The sequence below is a fragment of the Pongo pygmaeus genome, chromosome 2 (genome assembly GCF_028885625.2).
Source record: "Pongo pygmaeus isolate AG05252 chromosome 2, NHGRI_mPonPyg2-v2.0_pri, whole genome shotgun sequence".
Classification (NCBI taxonomy): domain Eukaryota; kingdom Metazoa; phylum Chordata; class Mammalia; order Primates; family Hominidae; genus Pongo; species Pongo pygmaeus.
The window spans coordinates 139,276,543-139,297,125 of record NC_085930.1 but is presented as its reverse complement, the minus strand read 5'-3'; the positions used below and the strand labels follow the sequence as shown (position 1 = coordinate 139,297,125).

General features: G+C 38.3%; 1 protein-coding gene across 1 annotated transcript in view; it reads right to left on the bottom strand.

Annotated features, from left to right (window-relative positions):
* The window catches only part of COL6A6 (collagen type VI alpha 6 chain), a 167,624-nt gene that overhangs the window by 48,712 nt on the left and 98,329 nt on the right, over nucleotides 1-20,583 (bottom strand). Inside the window, exons 21-24 of the mRNA XM_054483246.2 lie at nucleotides 16,918-16,953; nucleotides 14,931-14,993; nucleotides 13,182-13,244; nucleotides 2,002-2,064 (exon numbers count right to left, since the gene is read on the bottom strand). Coding sequence (XP_054339221.1) covers nucleotides 2,002-2,064; nucleotides 13,182-13,244; nucleotides 14,931-14,993; nucleotides 16,918-16,953 — 225 coding nt within the window. The remainder of the gene's footprint in view (nucleotides 1-2,001; nucleotides 2,065-13,181; nucleotides 13,245-14,930; nucleotides 14,994-16,917; nucleotides 16,954-20,583) is intronic.

Sequence of the window (20,583 nt, the reverse complement as noted above, 5' to 3'; positions counted from 1 at the left end):
GCTTTTTTGTTGATTTTCCTTCCTTCCTAATAATTCATTGTCTTGTTTCCTCTTGGACTTCTTACAAAGAGGCATCACCAAGAGTTATTTTTAATCCAAATGACTCTGAAATTTACATCTCCAACCAGACCTAAACCCTTTCCTCTATCCCCCAAGTGATTTTCTTTCCTCTTAAACCCACTCTTCCTAATGACTTTCGTATGTCTGTGATAGGGTTACACCTCATACACGAAGCCCCCAAGTCATCTAGCCCACTCCTCTCTGCCTCAGTCTGCTATTGGAAGAGTTCTATGGAATAATTACAAGTTAAGTCCTCAACCCGTTAAGTCACCTAATCACTATTTGCTTTGGAGACTATAAGAGTGTACCAACTGTTCTCTTAGCTTTCAGTCTCTCAGACTTCATAATATTTATTTATTTAAGATGGAGTCTTACTCTGTCACCCAGGCTGGAGTGCAGTGGCAGGATCTTGGCTCATTACAACCTCCACCTCCTGGGTTCAAGCAATTCTCTCTGCCTTAGCCTCCTGAATAGCTGGGATTACATGCATGTGTGCCACCACACCTGGCTAATTTTTGTATTTTTAGTAGAGACGGGGTTTCACCATGTTGGCCAGGCTGGTCTGGAACTCCCGACCTCAAGTGATCCACCTGGCTCGGCTTCCCAAAGTGCTGGGATTACAGGGGTGAGCCACCACGCACGGCCTAGGCTTCATAATATTTCTACAGAGTTGCCTATTTAAAATCTTCCAAAAGTCTGGCTGTGTTCATCCACTCCATTCAAAAGTTTTAGATAACACTGTGCTGGCCACTGAATAAATTCACCACAGACTTTCTTGTTGTTTTTGGCCTGCCAGACAGGATCATTTTTTATGCCTAGATCCCTCCTCTTCTCTCAGGATTTTCCAACCTTGTGCCTTCCTTCACACCGTTTTTTTCTCATTACAGTCCCCCCATTCCCTTCTCTGCTTGCCAAAATTTTTATCTTCTAAGTCCTACTCAAAGTCTGTATTTTCTTTTCTTTGAGACAGAGTCTCGCTCTGTCACCCAGGCTGGAGTGCAATGGCGCGATCTCGGCTCGCTGCAAACTCCGCCTCTCGGGTTCACGCCATTCTCCTGCCTCAGCCTCCAGAGTAGCTGGGACTACAGGCGCCCGCTCCCTCGCCCAGCTAATTTTTTGTATTTTTAGTAGAGACAGGGTTTTACCATATTAGCCAGGATGGTCTCGATCTCCTGACTTCGTGATCCGCCCCCCCTCGGCCTCCCAAAGTGCTGGGATTACAGGCATGAGCCACCACGCCCGTCTCAAAGTCTGTATTTTCTATGATGCCTCTTTTCCCATCCCAGAAATACTTCTAATAATGCTATTTAAACTTCCATTTTAGCCCCTTATCTCTATTTTATGTCATAGATTGTTATGAAAATATTCTTTGGGGTTGGTTTCATGTCATATATATTATGCCACCCACAGATTCATTTACTCAATATTTACTAAGCACATATTACATGCCAGGCACTGTTCTAAGCATGGAGGATGCAATCAATGACCAAAACAAAGATGTCTTTCCTGGAGCTGATTCTTCAGCCCAACTGAATGCTCAGTACAGTGCCTTGGTCTTAAAAGGTGCTTACCAAAAGTTTGTGTGAATGGAGGAAAGAAAGCAAAAAAAAAAAAAAAGAGGTAAGTTGGGGGAGGAAATTAAGAGAGACTGGAAGAGAGAAAGGAAGGCCTGCCCCAGAATATCCCTTGTTCCCTGAGATCCCTCAGCTCCAATAGGGTATATCCCTCCCCTCTGAAATTACACTGAGCTGGAATCCCTGATCTCATCCAGGTCCACACCCACGTCCTTAGAGGTTGTTGGCTCTCTAAGAATCAAGCCAGGGTTTAAGGACCAGAAAATGTGTTCTTGTTTGTGTTGAAAGGGCCCTGGCTAATACAATCAGACACAGTTCTCTTGAGCAGAAAACCTCAACTTTGGTGAGTATAAAGAATGTGACCTACTTTATTTCCTTGGCTTCCCAAACGGCCTTGATTCCCTGCCTCTCCTCCGGGTCCTGGAGGCCCCTGAAACAAAACAAGGGGTTTGCAAATATAGCAAAACATAAAGCAACTTTCCTTCAAACACTTTGTCTTATAAGAGGAAAGTGAACCACAGATGAGAGAAGAGTTATGGCTGTATCGATTCTTGCTCTGGAAAAAAGTATTGCCACCATCAAATAAAGACTGGTAAATAAAAGAAAATTAATAAAGTAATTCATGCCAGATGTTGTCTAAAGAATTGTGCTTCCTTGTGAGTTTTCTCTTCCAAAGTGATTTCAGGTTGTTTTGCTCTAAGAACAGATGTTGTTAAAATGCCTAACACTTAAAGAAGCCATTCCAAATGACATTTGCCTTGAACTATAATCCTTCTTGTCCTTTGGTAGAAAGGATTGGCTTTGGTAGAAAACATTTTTTGGAAGACAAAATGATCTTTATTGGAAAATCATATGATATGTATATTAGAAAGCTCAAGAAACTTTACTAAAACAGTGTTCATAAGATATGTTTAGGTAGCATAAGATAAATATTCTGAAATAATTTTCTCTTTCCTAGTGATAAGTTAGAAAAGTAAATGTAAATAAATTCCCACTTACCAAAAGGAGAAAAAAACTGTAAAATGCTTAGAATAAATTTAACAAGAAAGACGCAAAACCTAAAGAAAGAAAGACTTAAGATCTTATTAAAGAACATAGCAAAATTTAAACAGGTGATAAATATAACACCTATCTATATGGAAAAGCTATTAGATATAATGGAAGTAAGTCTTTCCAACATTCTAGAAGGCATGTTTCATTGGAACAACTTTAGACTGAACATTTAAAAATACCAATTCAGAGATGACACAACTACCTTCCTCTGTTATTAACACTTGGAATCAGATTTTTTCTTTGGGATATCTAAACATATGGAAAGAGAAATCTCTTTTGGTAAAACTGTTTACAGGTATTTGTAAATAATCCCAACCCCAGTGAGCTGAAATCATTTGCACAATTTTTTCGTCATGGTTGTTGTAATTTAAAAGTAAATAAACCAGCCTCTGTGTAATGAACATGATACTTGCAAATTTATTTCGTTCAGAACAAAAATATTGTAACATTAACATTTTCATCTTTTAAAAAATTTAAAAAGCAATACATTGGACATAAAAAATTTCCTAATAGGAAGGATTGTTGAACAATAAATTGGTTGCTAACAAAGATAAGAATCTTTCCATAATACCCTCTCTCCCCCTCTTCCTTCATCTTTAAAGAAAATTCTCAATATTGTCACTCTCCACAGATAGCTCTCAACCCGTTCCCTTCTAAATTTCACTTCCACCACTACATGGAGGTAACTCCTTTGACTTTCATGTTCAGTCCAGTTGACATTTTTTTGCCCTCACCTTTTTTGAGTTTGATCATGTGTTCTTTGAAACTTTTCTCTTAACTTCTGTCACACCAAGTTACCATGGTCTTCCTGGTCCCTCTCTAGGCTCCTCTCATGAACCTTTGAAGGCTCCCCTTATTCTATTTGCCTCTTAAATTCTGTGTGCCCCAGGGCTCCATCCTCTGACCTTATTTTTCTCACTTTATCCCCTCTTCCTGAATGGCACCCGTATGAATTCACATACCACTTCTACACGATGACTCCTAAATACATGCTCTCCAGTCTCAACCACTCAACTGAACACCAGAGCCATATATTAAAAGGCTGAGTAACATAGCAAGACTCTATGCCAAAAAACAAAACAAAACTCAAGACTTAACCAGGCATGGCAGCACACACCTGTAGTGCCAACTACTTGGAAGGCTGAGGCAGGAAGATCACTTGAGCCCAGAAGTTCAAGGCTGCAGTTAGCTATAATTCTGTCACTGCACTCCAGCCTGGGTGATAGAGTGAGACTCTGTCTAAAAAAATAAATAAAATTCCCATTGGACATCCTATTGAATAGAAATGGATTCTCAAAACAATCATATTTACCCTAAATTATGCTCCAGTCTCATTTTCTTTTCATCAAGGAATAGTATCACCCTTTACTACCATTGAGACCCATGCCAGAAACCTGAGAATTATCCTAGACCCTTCCACTACCTCACTTCTCAAAACCCCTCAGCTACAAGGCTCACAGTAGAATCTGCTACTTTCTGTACCCCTCCCTCTTCCATTCCCATTACTTGCCTTCAGGCCCATCTTGCATCCTGCCTAAATTCTTGGCTCTCCTAACTGTAGCCAGGTCTTCCTCTAATCCATTCTCCACCCTTTTTAGACAGAGATTTAAAATGTCAGGCTGATGTTACCGCTTTGTCTGAAATTCTGAATATCTTTCAGAATAAAGTTTAAGGTCTTCTTAATATGCAAAATCCCTCAAAATGTTGGAATTGCATGCCTCTGCAGCCTCATTTTCTGTGACTACTTCCATCGCTTTATGTTCAGGCACATCAAAGCAAGTGATTCATCAAATGTTTGTCTTACGTCTCCACACTCATGCAAATTTTTCCCTCAGCTGGTCCATTTTTTTCCCTCTAGGGAGAGGTACAATCTCCCTCCTCTGAAAAAACCTACCTTTAGCATCACTGTTTCAGGAAGAATACCCAAACTTCCTAGCTGTGTCGGGTCTCATGCTTGTCCCCCAGATTCCTCTACTCTGTAAGTAATTGTTAGTGTATTTCTCTTTCTCATTCCTTAGATACTAGACTATATACTTCTTTAATGGGCACGTCCTGTTATTTCATATCTCTGGTGCGTCATAGGGTACTTAGAACCCATCAACCTATCCATTTATCTACCCAGGAAAGATTCTCAAGAAGGATGAACTACTGTGTTTGATTTGTTGGTTTTCCATATGAAATTTTCATGCACTGCATAGAGAAGTAGAGAGATTCTAATTGTCCTGAAAAGCAATGTATAAGTTGGAAGATCTGTCTAGAAGCCTACTCTCCATTCTTCATTCAGACATAAATTCTGAGATGGAGGATGATTTTGGGAGATTATTTCATGTGTAGTTACCTCAAACACACACAAGAACAATGAGAGATTATCCTGTTTTAAGAGCTTTCAAAATAAAAAATGTCATGGATGAGTAGATGGTTGGATACATACAGGACCTTGCCATTAGAGAATCAGAAAACCTGATTCTGTTTCCTATGCAGGATCTTGCAAAGTACCAAAGTGAGGTTTGTGACTTAGATGAATAAGGCTCAAGCCTCAGTGAATGGTTACCCAGATAAATCACCTACTCAAATACTGCTGGTTAGATAAGGAATCACACTGGTGGTTTCTAAAAGAAAGACAAAAAAATTATCACCCCCAGAAAGATATCAAAGAGTGAAAGAGCTTACTTGACTTGAGATCAAGAATAGCTATGGAGGGTTAAGAGAAGCTTAGGGCATTTAAAGGGGAAGGGCATTAGCTAGAGATCAAATCTTCTTTGGCTTTGATGTAATGGCTGCCTTTTATTGAGCATTCATATTTTGTGCAAGGCACTGTGCTGAGTGGTAAATAGTCTTCAATTTTTACAACAACACAGTGAGATGCCTGTTATTAACCCTATTTACTGATCAAAAACAGTTTATCAAGGCATTTACATCCAAATTGCTCAGTTAATAAGAGGATTAGATGGGAAATGAACCTAATTGTATCTGACTCTAAAGACTAAAGTCCCAGCCACTATGCCTGCTGCTCTGAGGCCCTTGTGTGGGACAGGATTCCCAAACTCTTACCATCCATGCATTAGCCCAGATTGGAGTTCTAAAAAATGTGGCTCTCCAAACTTGATGCATAAGGCTGGGGCCACATCAAACCTCCAAAAGTGGGACTTGATTGTCCTACTTTTTTTCCTCATGTTGAGTATTAGTTACAGAGCCCTTGGCAACCACAACTGCTTTAGTGTTAAGCAAGGATAGGAAAGAAGTGTTTAGAGGTTAATGATTTTTTTAAAATTGTGCTTAGCACCTTATCAGAAGAGATTGCACTTGGGAGTTTAGGTTTAATGGTTGGGGCATTGCCAAGGACACCTTGACTTTGGATTAGATAAGGCAGCGTAGAAGAGGTACAAGGTGTTCCCACACTTAAAAGGAATCCTTGTCACTTGTTTTTATTTGTGTGGGGGTAATGCATGAAAACTCACAATGAACAAATATCAAGGTGGAAAGAAACAAGGAGATCAAATGCTGAGCTTCTTTACAAGTTAGATATCAGCTAAGTCTAAGAAAACAAAAATCAAGAGGCCATCAAATGGTGAGCTAATGCAAGAACAAAGCCCAAAACATCTGAGATGTCAATCTTGACAGTACTAGTCCTTAACCTTAACTTCTAATACTTCTCCATGCATTCTACACTCCAATCATATTGAGCCATTTGTGGTTCCCAAAACTCACCTTGATATCTCTGTGTAACTTGGTTCCTTCCTCTTTCTGCATGCCTGCCTTTCCTTGGTTATCCGGAAGACACCTGCTCATTCAGCAAAACCAAATACGCTCATCTCATTTAACTCCATCCTTTACCACATCACTCTACTTTGAGTATAATTCTCTTTTAACATTCAGCAGGTCACATGTCAATTGTTTGTTTGTATGAGTCTCCTTTATGAGATTGGGTATACGTGAGGCTAGAGTCTATACCTGATTCATCCTTGTATCCTAGAATAGGGCCCAACACACAAGCAGCACTTAGTAAATGTTTGTTAAATGAGTAAAAGGAATGGTTAATGGACCACCAAACTTAGCTTATACAGAATGATGAAACTTGTTGATTACTACAGGTTACGTATTGTTATATTACTATCATGGCCTTTCTTGGAATGGTGACCTGCATTCTTTGAGCACAAAATACTCCCATTAAATTAGGTAATATTGATACAATATAGTAGCAATAACAAACACATACAGCTTATGACTGCAGGCAATGTTCTAAGCACCTACATAAATTAAATCGTTTAATTTTCACAACAATCCAATGAGGTAGCTACTATTACCATCCTTACAATTACAGTAAAAAACTGAAGCACAAAGTGGTTACATAAATTCCCCAAGGTCACAGAGCTAGTAAGGTACAAAGTTAGGAATCAATCCTAGGCAGTCTGGCTCCAGACCGTATGCCATTTACCACTATGCTATGCTTTGTAAAGACAAAAACAGAAATTCTACTCTGCACTCCAAACTGCATTGAACATCTCCAAACTTTCTTGATATTGTACAAGCCACTAGTGATTCATTCACTAAGAAAGCATAAGTATTTACAAAATAATTACAGCTTCAATTGAAATTTGTATTTTTGTGTCTGATTTTCCATCCTTTTTTTTTTCAGGCATTGATTAAATTAGAATAGGACCTTAAGGTAAACCAAAGGTGGAATGAAGGAAGGTAGAGAAGAATATGCCATTCCTTTCAAAGCTCTTTCTTCCTTTTCATTGTGCCATGGACTCTATTCTTTTGTATCATAGTCATATACTTGGCTGGATTAGCACACATTTGATTTATACAGAATGCCAGTTAATAAGCCTTCAGAACATTTTCAACAGAAATCATATCTTTTCCTAAACGTATATCCTAAGAAAAACTTCAAATCCTGAAATTACAAAGCACTCATGTTATTCTATTCCAGTGGCTGGTCCTTGTGTGCTGTAAAACAATATGAAACCTATGGCAGGGAATTTATAGAACCAGTGAAGAATAATACTCTCTTGTCTATCTGATTGTGTTAGTCTCTGTGGCTTTCTTTTGGACACAACCACTTTGTGACCCCATTCATCCATGTCCTAAACATAAAAAACTGTACACGTCTTTGAAATAGCATTTTCACCGTATTAACAAAGGTATTTCAAGAAAAACAAGCACAGAAAGAAAAACCATGTTTTCCAATCAGAAAAATGGTAGATGTAGACTAGAGAAAAGTGGTACCTTCTGACTAACTCTGACGATGCCAAGAGGCTGAATGATTTATGGCCACGACCAATCTTGCCAAAGCAAGATTAAAGGGTACTCATTCACAGATGTGCTCTGCACAGCCAGTGGATGCAATTTTGGATTCTAGACCAAGAGAAATACCAAGATTTTGGATTTCCACCCACTCACATCTCCATATTTTATATAAACAGATGAGATAATCACAGCATATATGTTTTTCTTGGCATTTCCATCTTTAAAAAATTTCAATTTGTGGTACCAGCAAGCTTTTATTGATTCAAGGATATGAATGCGAAATAGTTATTTTCATCAAGTTATTTCTACCAGGACATTTTTAAGTTTTTACGCTTTTTGAAGAAGCACCTTCAACAAAATTAAAAACAAATATCTTCACAAGCAATAATTAACATGCTTTAAAACAGTATCATGACAGTATTAGGCAGATCATGCAGGCAGGAAATTAACAAAGATATTCAGAACCTGAACTTGAACACTTGATTTAATAGACATATACAGAACTCTCCATCCCAAAACGACAGAATATTCATTCTTCTCATCGCCACATGGCATATACCATAAAATTGACCACACAATCAGACATAAAACAATCCTCAGCAAATTAAAAAAAAAAACAAAATCATATCAACCACACTCTTGGACCACACTGAAATAAAAATAAAAATCAGTGCTAAGAAAATCACCCAAAACCATATAATTACATGGAAGTTAAACAACCTGCACATGAATGACTTTTGGGTAAATAATGAAATTAAGGGAGACATCAAGAAATTCTTTGAAACTAGTAAGAACAAAGATACAACATACCAGAATCTCTGGGACACAGATAACGCAGTGTTAAGAGGGAAGTTTATGGCGATAAATGCAAGAGAAACCCAACCCCAAAGCTAGCAGAAGACAAGAAATAACCAAAATCAGAGCTGAACTGAAGGAAACTGAGATACAGAAAATCATACAGAAGATCAACAAATCAAGGAATTTGTTCTTTGCCAAAATAAGATAGACTAGTTAGCTAGACTAATACAAAAAAAAAAAAAAGGAGAGAAGATCCAAATAAACACAATGAGAAATGAAAAAGGGGGCATTACCACTGACCCCACAGAAATACAAAAAGAGCTCTCAGAGATTACTACGAACACCTCTGTGCACACAAACTAGAAGATCCAGAAGAAATAGATAAATTCCTGGACACAACCTCCCAAGAATGAACCACAAAGAAATTGAATCCATGAACAGACCAATAACAAGCTCCAACGTTGACTCAATAATAAAAAGCCTACCAACCAAAAAACAGCCAGGACCAGAAAGATTCAAAGCCAAATTCTACCAGACATATAAAGAAGAGCTGATATCATTCCTACTGAAACTATTCCTAAAAGTTGAGGTAGAGAGACTTCTCCCTAACTCATTCTACGAGGCCAGCATCATCCTGATACCAAAACCTGGCAGAGACACAACGAGAAGAGAAAACTTCAGGCTGATATTCTTGTTGAACATAAATGTAAAAATCATCAACAAAATACTAGCAAAGTGAATCCAGTGGCACATGAAAAAGCTAATTCACCACAATCAAGTAGGCCTTATCTCTGGGATGCAAGGTTGGTTCAACATATACAAATCAATAAATGTGATTCATCATGTAAATAGAACTAAAAACAAAAACTACATGATTATCTCAATAAATGGAGAAAAGGCTTTTGATACAATTCAATATATCTTCATGTTAAAAACCCTCAACAAACCAGGGATTGAGGGAATGTACATCAAAATAGTAACAGCTATCTATGACCCACAGCTAATATCATACTGAATAGGCAAAAGCTGGAAGCCTTCCCCTTGAAAACCAGAATACAGGGATGCCCTCTATCACCAATCCCATTCAGCATAGTACTGGAAGTCCTGGCCAGAGCAACCAGGCAAGAGAAGGAAATATAAGGCATCCAAATATGAAGAAAGGAAGTCAAACTACCCCTGTTTGCAAATGACAAGATTTTATATCTAAAAAAACCCAGTAGTCTCTGCCCAAAAGCTCCTTGATCTGATAAACAACTTTAGCAAAGTTCTAGGATACAAAATTGAAATACAAAAATCAGTAGCATTCCTATACACCAACAACATACAAGCCGAGAGCCAAATCAGGAATGCAATCCCATTCACAATTGCCACAAAAATGTAAAAATAAAAATATCTAGGAATACAGCTAACCAGGAAGGTGAACGATCTCTAAAATGAGAATTACAAAACACTGCTCAAAGAAAGCAGAGATGACACTAATAGGAAAACATTCCATGCTCATGGTCAGGAAGAATCAGTGCTGTTAAAATGGCCATGCTGCCCAAAGCAGTTTACAGATTGAATGCTATTTCCATCAAACTACCAATGACATTCTTCACAGAAATAGAAAAAACTATTTTAAAATTATACAGAACCAAAGAAGAATGTGAATAGCTAAGACAATCCTAAGCAAAAAGAACAAAGCTGGAGGCATCACCTTTTGTGACTTCAAACTATATTACAAGGCTATAGTAACCAAAACAGCATGGTACTGGCATAAAAAGAGACTCTAGACCAATGGAACAGAATAGAGAGCCCAGAAATAGAGGCACACACCTACAACTATCTGATATTTGACAAAGCCAACAAAAACAAGCAATGAGGAAAAGACTCCCTATTCAATAAATGGTACTGGGAGAACTGGCTAGCCATATGCAGAAGATTTAAACTGGGCCCCTTCCTTATACCATATACAAAAATCAACTCAAGATGGATTAAAGACTTAAATGTAAAATCTAGAAGCATAAAAACCCTGGAGGATAACCTAGGAAACACCATTCTGGACATAAGACTTGGCAAGGATTTCATGAGAAAGATGACAGAGGCGATTGCAACACAAACAAAAATTGACAGACCCAGTTAAGCTAAAGAGCTTCTGCACAGCAAAAGAAATTATCAACAGAGTGAACGGACAACATATAGAATGGGAGAAAATATTTGCAAACTATATATCCAACAAATGTCTGATATCTAGAATCTTAAGGAACTTAAGCAAATTTACAAGCCAAAAACAAACCACCACATTAAAAAGTGTGCAAAGGATATGAACAATTTTCAAAAGAAGATAAATACATGGCCAGCAGGCATAAGAAAATATGATCAATCCCACTCCATACAACCCTCCCCTTTCTGATGCCCCCATGCCTGTAACCCACCTCTCACCCTCATGTACACAGACCTCACCAGAGGGGCCTCATTCTCATTTTTTAATCCAGCAGCATCCCCTACCCTCAGGCTGTCAACCCTGTGTTGCGCTACAGGTCAGAGGAGCCCTGCAGTCCTCCCATGAAACCCAGGGAGAGAAGCACAACAAACACTTACATTTTTTGTAGTATTAAACACAGTTTTATATTATTTAAAAATGCTCAAAATCACTGATTAGAGAAATTAAAATCAAAACTACAGTGAGATACAGTCAGAATGGCTATTATTAAAAGTCAAAAAATAACAGATGCTAGTGAGGTTGTAGAGAAAAGAGAACACTTACACACTTCTGGTGGGACTGTACATTAGTTCAGCCATTGCGGAAAGCAGTGTGGTGATACCTCAAAGAACGTGAAACAGAATCACCATTCAACCCAGCAATCCCATTATTGAGTATTTACCCAAAAGAATATAAATCATTCTACCATAAAGACACATGCATGTGTACATTCATTGCAGCACTACTCACAATAGCAAAGACATGGAATCAACCTAAATGCCCAACAACATTAGAATGGACAAAGAAAATGTAGTAAATATATACCATGGAATACCATACAGCCATAAAAAAGAACAAGATCATGTCCTTTGCATCAACATAGATGAAGCTGGAGGCCATTATCCTAAGCAAACTACCACAGGAACAGAAAAACAAATACCACATGTTCTCACTTATAAGTGGGAGCTAAACAACAAGAACACATGGACACAAAGAAGTGAACAACAGGCACTGGGGCCTACTTGAAAGTAAAGGATGGGAAAGGATCAGAAAAAAAATACTTATTTGGTACTATGCTTATTATCTGGGTGGCAAAATAATATGTATGCCAAACCCCCATGACATGCAGTTTGCCTACATAACAAACCTGCACCTGTACCCCTAGACCTAAAATAAAGTTACAATTAAAAATAGTGTCATGAGATACAAGTTTATGCAAATAGCCTCTTAAATTTTCTTAAACTTTCTGGTGATAAACACAACCACTTACATATTGGACTGCCTGGTTCAACTAATGTACACAAGTAATGGACTCCTTTTACCCCAGTGTTAGTGGAGAACACAACTTCCAACTATGTCTCCTTCACTCATTTACTGTTTGATTCATTATTCAAATATGTGTTGAGCTCTACTATGTGCCAGGTACTGATATTCTGGACTCTAGGGATAGAGTGTAATAAGACAAAGTCCTATCTTTTGTGGAGCTTGCAATCTAGAAGGAGAGACAGGCAAACAGCTAAACAAATAATATGTACTATGATAGCAGGTAGGTGAGGGCCAGATCATGTAGGGCCGTTCTATTAAAAATGTGGTCTAGATCAGCAGCAGCAGCATCAGCATCATCTGGGAGCGCCCTAGAAGTGCAGAATCTCAGGCCTTGCCCTAGACCTGCTGACTCAGAATCTGCACTTTAACAAGTTCTCTAGTTAACAATCCCCTCTAGGGGGTTCTTCTGCACTGTGAAGCTAGAGGAGTGCTAATGCAGAGCAGTCACTCCCGACCCTAGGTCTATATTAAGATCTCCTAGGGAGAAGTTAAATTACTGCTACCCTGGCCTCATTGCCAGAGATTCTGATTTAAGTGTCCTGGGGAAGGTTCTAGGTGGTGGAATGTTTTATAATTCCCCCAGGAGATTATCATATTTAGCCAGTTTGAGGACTACTAAAGTAGGCTGTATTCTGGGGGTGGGGTGGGGATGGGAAACCCCAAGAGAACTGAGATCAGGGGAGTGATGCGACCTGATTTACATAGCTGAGGAGCTGAGGCAAAGAGGGCTAGATTTTCTACCTCTGTGTCTGATAGTGATAGCCTGCTCTGCAAGATGGGGACCATGATGTGATGTGGCCACCACATTGAGCTGAAGTGAAACCTAATCCACGTTCCTGGTTCACAAGCAGTAAATAACTCCACCTGTATGGAAGAAACCACAAAGACACATCAAGCCAAGATCAAAGTCAGATGCAATCATTTTTCTGATTACATACCTGGGGACCTTTACTTCCCACACCTCCCTTTTCTCCTTTCACACCAGCCTCTCCTCTTGGGCCCTAAGTACATAGAATTAAAGCATTATTTTTTGCCTAAAAGAGAACATTGAATATTAAATTGAATATTACAAGTAGAAATACTAAGTCAGTAACATGGACAGAAATGGGAAAGAGAGCTCCAATCATGCCTTTGCTTCTATCCTGGCCTGTGGAGCTCATTCTCATTTGTGCAGGAATATGAATGTCCAATCTGAAATTTAGGCAGTTGAGGATTTGCAGTCAAACTGACTGGGGCTTGGAAAAAAATACTGAATGGTTGAGCTTTTCCAGACTGCTTTCTACATTTCCCTACATTTCTTTTGTTAGAAAGAAAAATATTCCTTACAAATATACATCTGAAACCAGAATATTTAAATAAGTTTTCTATTCAATAACCACACTGAAGACTGGTCATAAACAAGATATGGTATGTAGTAAGATGAAATCTGACTATTTCTACTTTTGGAATATTATACTGCCTATTAGCTGTGGCTTTCATATGTTATGCAGAGAAACTTTCATGCTGTGTTTGGTTTTTGCCTCTGCTTTTAAATTGCACCATTAAAAAAAGTAAGTTTCTATAAAATAGAAGAAGGGATGCTGTAGTATTACTTGCTTAGCATGAAATAAAGCAGTCAATCTATTGAAATGCTTCCCCACAACCCCAGTGGCAACTATTTCTTGCTTGAAGGTAAAAAAAAAAAAAAAAAAAAAAAAAAGTGAGCTTTCCTCAGCTGGAAAGCAACAACAAAGAAAAGTAATCAAGCTAGGAAGAGATAAAGGTCCAAGGGGAAGACTGTGCACTGCTCCGAATCTTGGCAAAATGTGAACAAACTTTCCCTTCTGATGTTTAAGGATATTTTGTCCAACTTCCATGCAACAAGCTGCCAACATATAATAGTTACTTTTTTTAACTATGTGGATTAAAAGTTTGAAAAATAGCAGAGCCGTTGATTGTCCTGCCTATGCCAAATAGAACACTTATTCCTCAAGCTTTCAAAACTAACTTTGGAGAGGAAAAAAATGTTCTAACTTTTTTGTGGTCTGATCTTTCTTTCAACTCAGTATTTGCTAGGACTTCCTTTCCTTTATCATAATATGTTAGCTAAATTTTGCCCTTTCTGGCCCCTCATGTGACTGCTCATGCAACCCCTCATGTGATCAGTGTAAACAGCCAAGTATGGCTTGTTCCTTGCAAAGGAAAAAGTGCTGGAGGTAGCTCCCTGGAGAAGTCAGCTGGCAAGGGCAGGCTGAGTGCTGCACTGCAGATCACCCCGCTGATGTCTCCAGCTGTCTTTCGAGCAATTCTTTCCTAAGAGTAAAGCCAATTTTTCTGCATCATGAGCACCAAGATATGTAACACTGAACTATTACTGTGCTAAATTGACCACAATTCCCAGATCGGAGGTTCAACATTTTCCTTGGCTCAGGTTCTCCCTGGAATATCTTACTTACCCTGAACCCAGTACACAAGGACCACTGCCTAGTTTGCTCATTCACTTTTCACTTCTTGAGTGGGACAAAACTTAAAGCAGACCAAGTGCTGCATGAGTCCAAACTGTGTTGCTTCCTTACTTTATTACCATGAGAACTTTAAACATCTGGAATTCTGCAAGGGAGATTTGAGGGTTTCTCTCAGGTCCTCAGATTTTTCCATTCCCAGATTCTTCTTTATGTTCTCACACCCTGATTGGTCTTGATATGTACCTGAGGGCCCTTAAGTCCCAGGGAGCCTTCAAGTCCATCTGGTCCTGGGATGCCTGCTGTTCCCTGTGGTGAGAAAGAATCAATCTGTTAACACTGTTTCCTGAAAATTTTGTCTTCTTTACCTGCAAGCTTACAAATATTTTTTTCAGTCACAATGTCAATGCAGGATCTTTGCAAAAAAAAAAAAAAAAAAAGAAAAAGGTGAAAAATAAATGCAAATACAAAGAAAATAAAAATCTATAATCTCATCAGAGATAACCATAGCTAGTATGCTGGTGTATTTCCTTTTCATCTTTATATATATGCATGCATGCACACATGCAGCCCCCATCCCTTTCCTATAAAATTTGTATTATATCTAACTTAGCTATGTGGCCTTAAAAACACTCAAAATTTAGTTCACATTTTCTTCAAACATCTTCAAGCATCTTACACGATTATATTAATATCAAATCAATTAAATAGGGAACAAAAGTTGAGCATTCTCTTCATATTGTTCTTGAATTCTGTCACAGACAAGAATTGTGAAAAGCGTTAACGAATTCAGGAAGTTTATAATTTAGGCAACTATTAGGAGAGCCTAAGTTTATATTTCAGTTGTTATATAGTTGGATGTGATTAAATGTCACTTACAGATACCTTTTCCTAGAAATCAGAAAAAAATGTTTTAACATCTTCTCTCTCCAATTTCATTTCATTTATATCATGCCATTTTACTGGGTAGGTTCTCCTTTTTGCTGAAGTCTAAACTTGAAATGTGCTGTAGTCTGAATGCATGTGTTTCTTCAAAACACGTATGTTGAAACTTAATCCTCCATGCAGTAGTATTAAGAGGTGGGGCCTTTAGGAGGTGATTAGGTCATGAGGGCTCCATCCTCTTGAATGAGATTAGTGCCTTCATAAAGAGGCTCAAGGTAGCTGTCAGCCCCTTCTGCGATGTGTGGATGCAGCAAGAAGGCACCATTTCTAGAGTGAACAGCAAGCCCTCACTAGACACTGAATCTGCTCATGTCTTGATCTTGGACTTCCCAGCCTCTAGAACTATAAGAAATAAAATTCTGTTGTTTATAAATTACCAGTTTAAGGTATTTTGTTACAGAAGTAGAAACAGATAAATAAAAAGTATGTGGGAGGAGGGATAATGTCTGGATGGTAAGGTCTCTTTGTCTAAAAGTGTCTATTTTACATTACACATAGTTTAGCTAGGTATAAAATTCTAAGTTAACAATTATTTTTCCACTGTACCTTCAGGTTATTACTCTGTTATTTTCTGGCATGTATTACTGCTGAACAGAAGTTGCTGCAATCTAATTTGTCATTCTTTTCATGAGTAAAGCTATCTTTTCTCTCTGGTAATTTTTAAGATGCTTTTTATCTTTAACATTCTGGAGTCTCACCATGTTGCCATTGAGAGTGGATTATTTATCCTCATTGTATTCTTAATCTGAGGATGTGTGTTTCATAAAATTGTAAGTCACAACCACTCTTTCATAAATATTATAAGTTCATGAAACACATATAATGTATCACCAACCTGCACAATGAGAATGGGATATGGTTTTTGATTTAACCAACTTTTTGAACAAAATACTCAGAATATCCAATTTGTACAAGAGTTTTATTGTATTTTTTTTGGCTTATATGGGGGTTTTTATAATTGTAAGTTTCCAAAGTTAAATGAAAATGTAAAAGAAGGGTCATCTACTAAGTTATTCAAGTTTGTACTTAAAATCCAAGCAAAGTTAAATTTAACAATAATTGTGCTAAGTACATCTCTGGCCATTATTTTTTATGGTTTTTGACCAAAGTTCCCACATCATTTTAAAATATGAACGCTTAAAATCTTAACCTAAATTTTTTCCAGCATTCTATTCCATAACCAATATCATCAAAAAGGGAAGTTTAGAGACTTTACAGAGACTTTATTCCAGCTCCTTGATTGGATGCAGTATTTGTCATTTGGAGTTAAGGGGAAAAATCATTGTACCTGTGGGCCTGTATGTCCCCTTCTGCCATGAGCTGCCTAAAATAGAAGAAAAGGTGGATATCATTAATTCAGAAAAAATGCTTTTTATATATGATTTAAATTCATAATGGACACTTTAAGGCACCAACATACATAACAATTCCCACATAGTGCTTACAACATTCAATTTTCCACTGTACCATGAAAGCAAAATACTGCTAAATCTAAATTTCTATCCTAGGGCAACTGAATATTTGTCTCCTTGAAATAACTGACAATAGAAATAATAGACAATTGAAATCTACAGATACTCATGAGAACAGACTGTGGTCAATAATTTGTTCTTTGTTAAACTTTTACTAGAGCTGTTCACAAGCTGCAAATTGACTTATTTGAATTTTATTTATTTTATTTTTCCTTAAGCACTACCAAGGAATCCAGGAATCAGGGGTAAACTAGCCAAAAGGCAGGAGGCCAGAGGAAAAACTGGGATAACTGACTCCATGTACTTTATAATAGATTAAGTTCAGACATAAAGATGGCCAAACTAATTTTATTTTTAAAAAGCCAAATAATATACTTACCTGAGAAAAATGAAAGAATTATCTCAAACATTCAAAAGCTACTTAATCCAGTATATTAATATAAATCAAAATGATGCTACAAAATCAAGTGAGTTTTCCTGCCACTGTCATATGTAAGTGTAGGGTCTAGATATATTCTAGATCAATATTTCATAGACCTGGAAATCAAGAGACCATGACATTTTGATGTCTAACTTAGGATCATTCAGTAATGTTATAGTAAAAGGAAAACCCAGCATTTGCAAAATTCAATAAAATCAGACATTGTCTTGATTGAAATTTGAGATGTTCTCTGAGGGGCCAGTATTTCAAACTTTAAATTCTGCTAATCATATTTCAGTCAAAATCTATTTGATATAGTTTGGCTGTGTCCCCACCCAAATCTCATCTTGAATTGTAGCTCCCATAATTCCCACATGTTGTGGGAGGGACCCAGTGGGAGATGAGATAAGTGAATCATGGGGATGGTTTCCCTCATACTGTTCTCATGGAAGTGAGTAAGTCTCATGAGATCTGATAATTTTATAAGGGGTTTCCCCTTTCACTTGGCTCTCATTCTCTCTTGCCTGCCACCATGTAAGACATGCCTTTCACCTTTTACCATGATTGTGGGGCCTCCCCAGCCACATGGAACTGTGAGTCCATTAAACCTCTTTTTCTTTATAAATTACCCAGTCTCAGGTATGTCTTTCTCAGCAGTGTGAAAATGGACCAATACACTATTGTTATATAAGAAACAGACTGTATTTCAGGGAAATGATTAGAGGTCTTTATTTTATTTTTACAAAACTGATGAATCATCATGAGATGAAACCCTAAATCTTCTATCAGAGGGAGGAAAATAAGCTGTTTCCTTTCCTTCAGCACGTGGGTTTGTCTGTTCTGATTCAATTCACTTCTCTTTTATTCAGAAAAATACCAGTAGATATTTCCATTTGACAAATAGCAATAGATATTTTCATTTGAAAAATATACTACCCACAAAACACACTAGATGGGAAACATGGGAGCATAAAGATCACTCACACACACACACACACACACACACAGTCCTGACCTCAGGGGACCCTCATTCTTTGGGTTTGGGAGGAGGAGATAAATATTACAAACATTTACAAGGCAAAGTATTGCAAATGCCATAAAAAAGGGGAAAGATAGAAATACAAGTCTTAAAGAAAGCAATCATATCCAGTTGGTCAAATCAGGAAAAGCTTCCTGGAAGAAGAGATTTTTGAGATGGGTGTTTCAGAGGATGGGTAGCAGTCCTATAGGCAGAGGATGTATCAAGTCTTTCCAGCAGAGGTACAGCCTAAGCTATGAAGTAGAAACAGAAAAACAGGAAGCATATTTGGTAGCAGCAGTAAGGCCATCTGTGTCAAAAGTGTGAGAAGAAAGGGAAGTAGCGGCGTTACTAGGCTGAAAGGTCCCTACAACATTTAGCAGAAGCCACTAGGGTTTTTGGAGCTGGAAAAGTACATGGTCAGACCCCAGCTTTAGGTGGATACATCTGGTTGTGGTAAGAGGAACTGAATGGAACTTTATATTCAAGCAAAATAAAGAGCTTCCAGTATGTTTAAGGGAAGTGGAACAGACCTCCATGTTCAAAAATCTATCTCTGGCTTGCTGTCGCAATGTTTCAAACATCAACAACAAACATGTTTTCCCCTTGTGTCTTTAAGGTTTGATTTTGAAAGGGCTTGCTGAAAATAAATTATTGTAACACATATTTATTGAGTTCCTGTTCCCTTCCAGGAACTGGGCTGGGTGGTGGTGAACAAAATCTGACTCCTGACCCTAGTTAGTTTATAAGCCTAATGGATGAGAAAGACTTTAATCCACCATTCACACAAATAATGAAAACATCTCTAGAAACGATCGCATAGCACCTTTGTTAATGGTTACTTGGGATTTTTTTTTTTTTTTTTTTTTTTTTGAGACGGAGTCTCGCTCTGTCACCCAGGCTAGAGTGCAGTGGCGCGATTTCGGCTCACTACAAGCTCTGCCTCCTGGGTTCATGCCATTCTCCTGCCTCAGCCTCCCGAGTAGCTGGGACTACAAGTGCCCGCCACCATGCCCGGCTAATTTTTTTGTATTTTTAGTAGAGACGGGGTTTCACCGTGTTAGCCAGGATGGTCTTGATCTCCTGACCTCATGATCCACCCGCCTGAGCCTCCCAAAGTGCTGGGATTACAGGCGTGAGCCACCACGCCCGGCCCAGTTACTTGAGATTTAAGCTCCAAATGAAAGTCATGGGAGAGATATATTGGGTTGCTGTGAGAGAGAGAAAACAAGGAAATATGGAAGATGATTTTGCAATTTTGCCTAAAATTTTCAAGTGTTTTATATGAGAAAGATGAAACTCCAAAATAACTTAATGGTTTACCCAGCGACTTGCAAATGTCTGATAACACATCTAGATAACCTGACTTATCTTTAAACAGACTGTGAATGGGCACATCAGGAAAGAAAATCTCCCTAAAGCGACCTGAGAAGAAGATGGCCAAGAACAGGGTACTCAGTCCTTCATTCTCCCAAAGCCTGGCTTTCTGGTTGTTTACAGGGCCCAATTTCCTAGATATAGAACCATCAGGACAGACAATTATCAGGAAAAAAGCAGGACATTCTGAATGGTAAAACATCACATTAATACTGAGTCTTAATGGCAAGCATTTACAATGATGAACAATTGTTTAACACCGCTTCAGAATGCCTGTAAACGAGTGCCAAGAGGGATGAAAAGGGCAAGTCACAACTAACAGCCCTCTAGACTAACTAGGAATGAAGGATATGCATTAATTTGAGGCTACAGTTGTTTCTCATTATCCTTGGCACAAGAATCTGTTCTAATTCTCAAGTTTGGCTCAGAAAGAGACGGCCCCCGCTTTCCTCCTCATCTCCCCCACAGAACTACCACATTCTAACCCAGATTCTTCCTTCTTGTCCCTCCTTCCTGCCTTTTCCCCCAATTCATTATAGTCTGCTAGCATAGCACTGGTAACAGCTTATTAGCTCTACAGGTCCATCCCCTCTACAAAGTGATTCTCAGCAGGAAAGGGGGGATTTAGCACCCTCCCTTTCCCCAGAAAACACTTAGCAATATCTG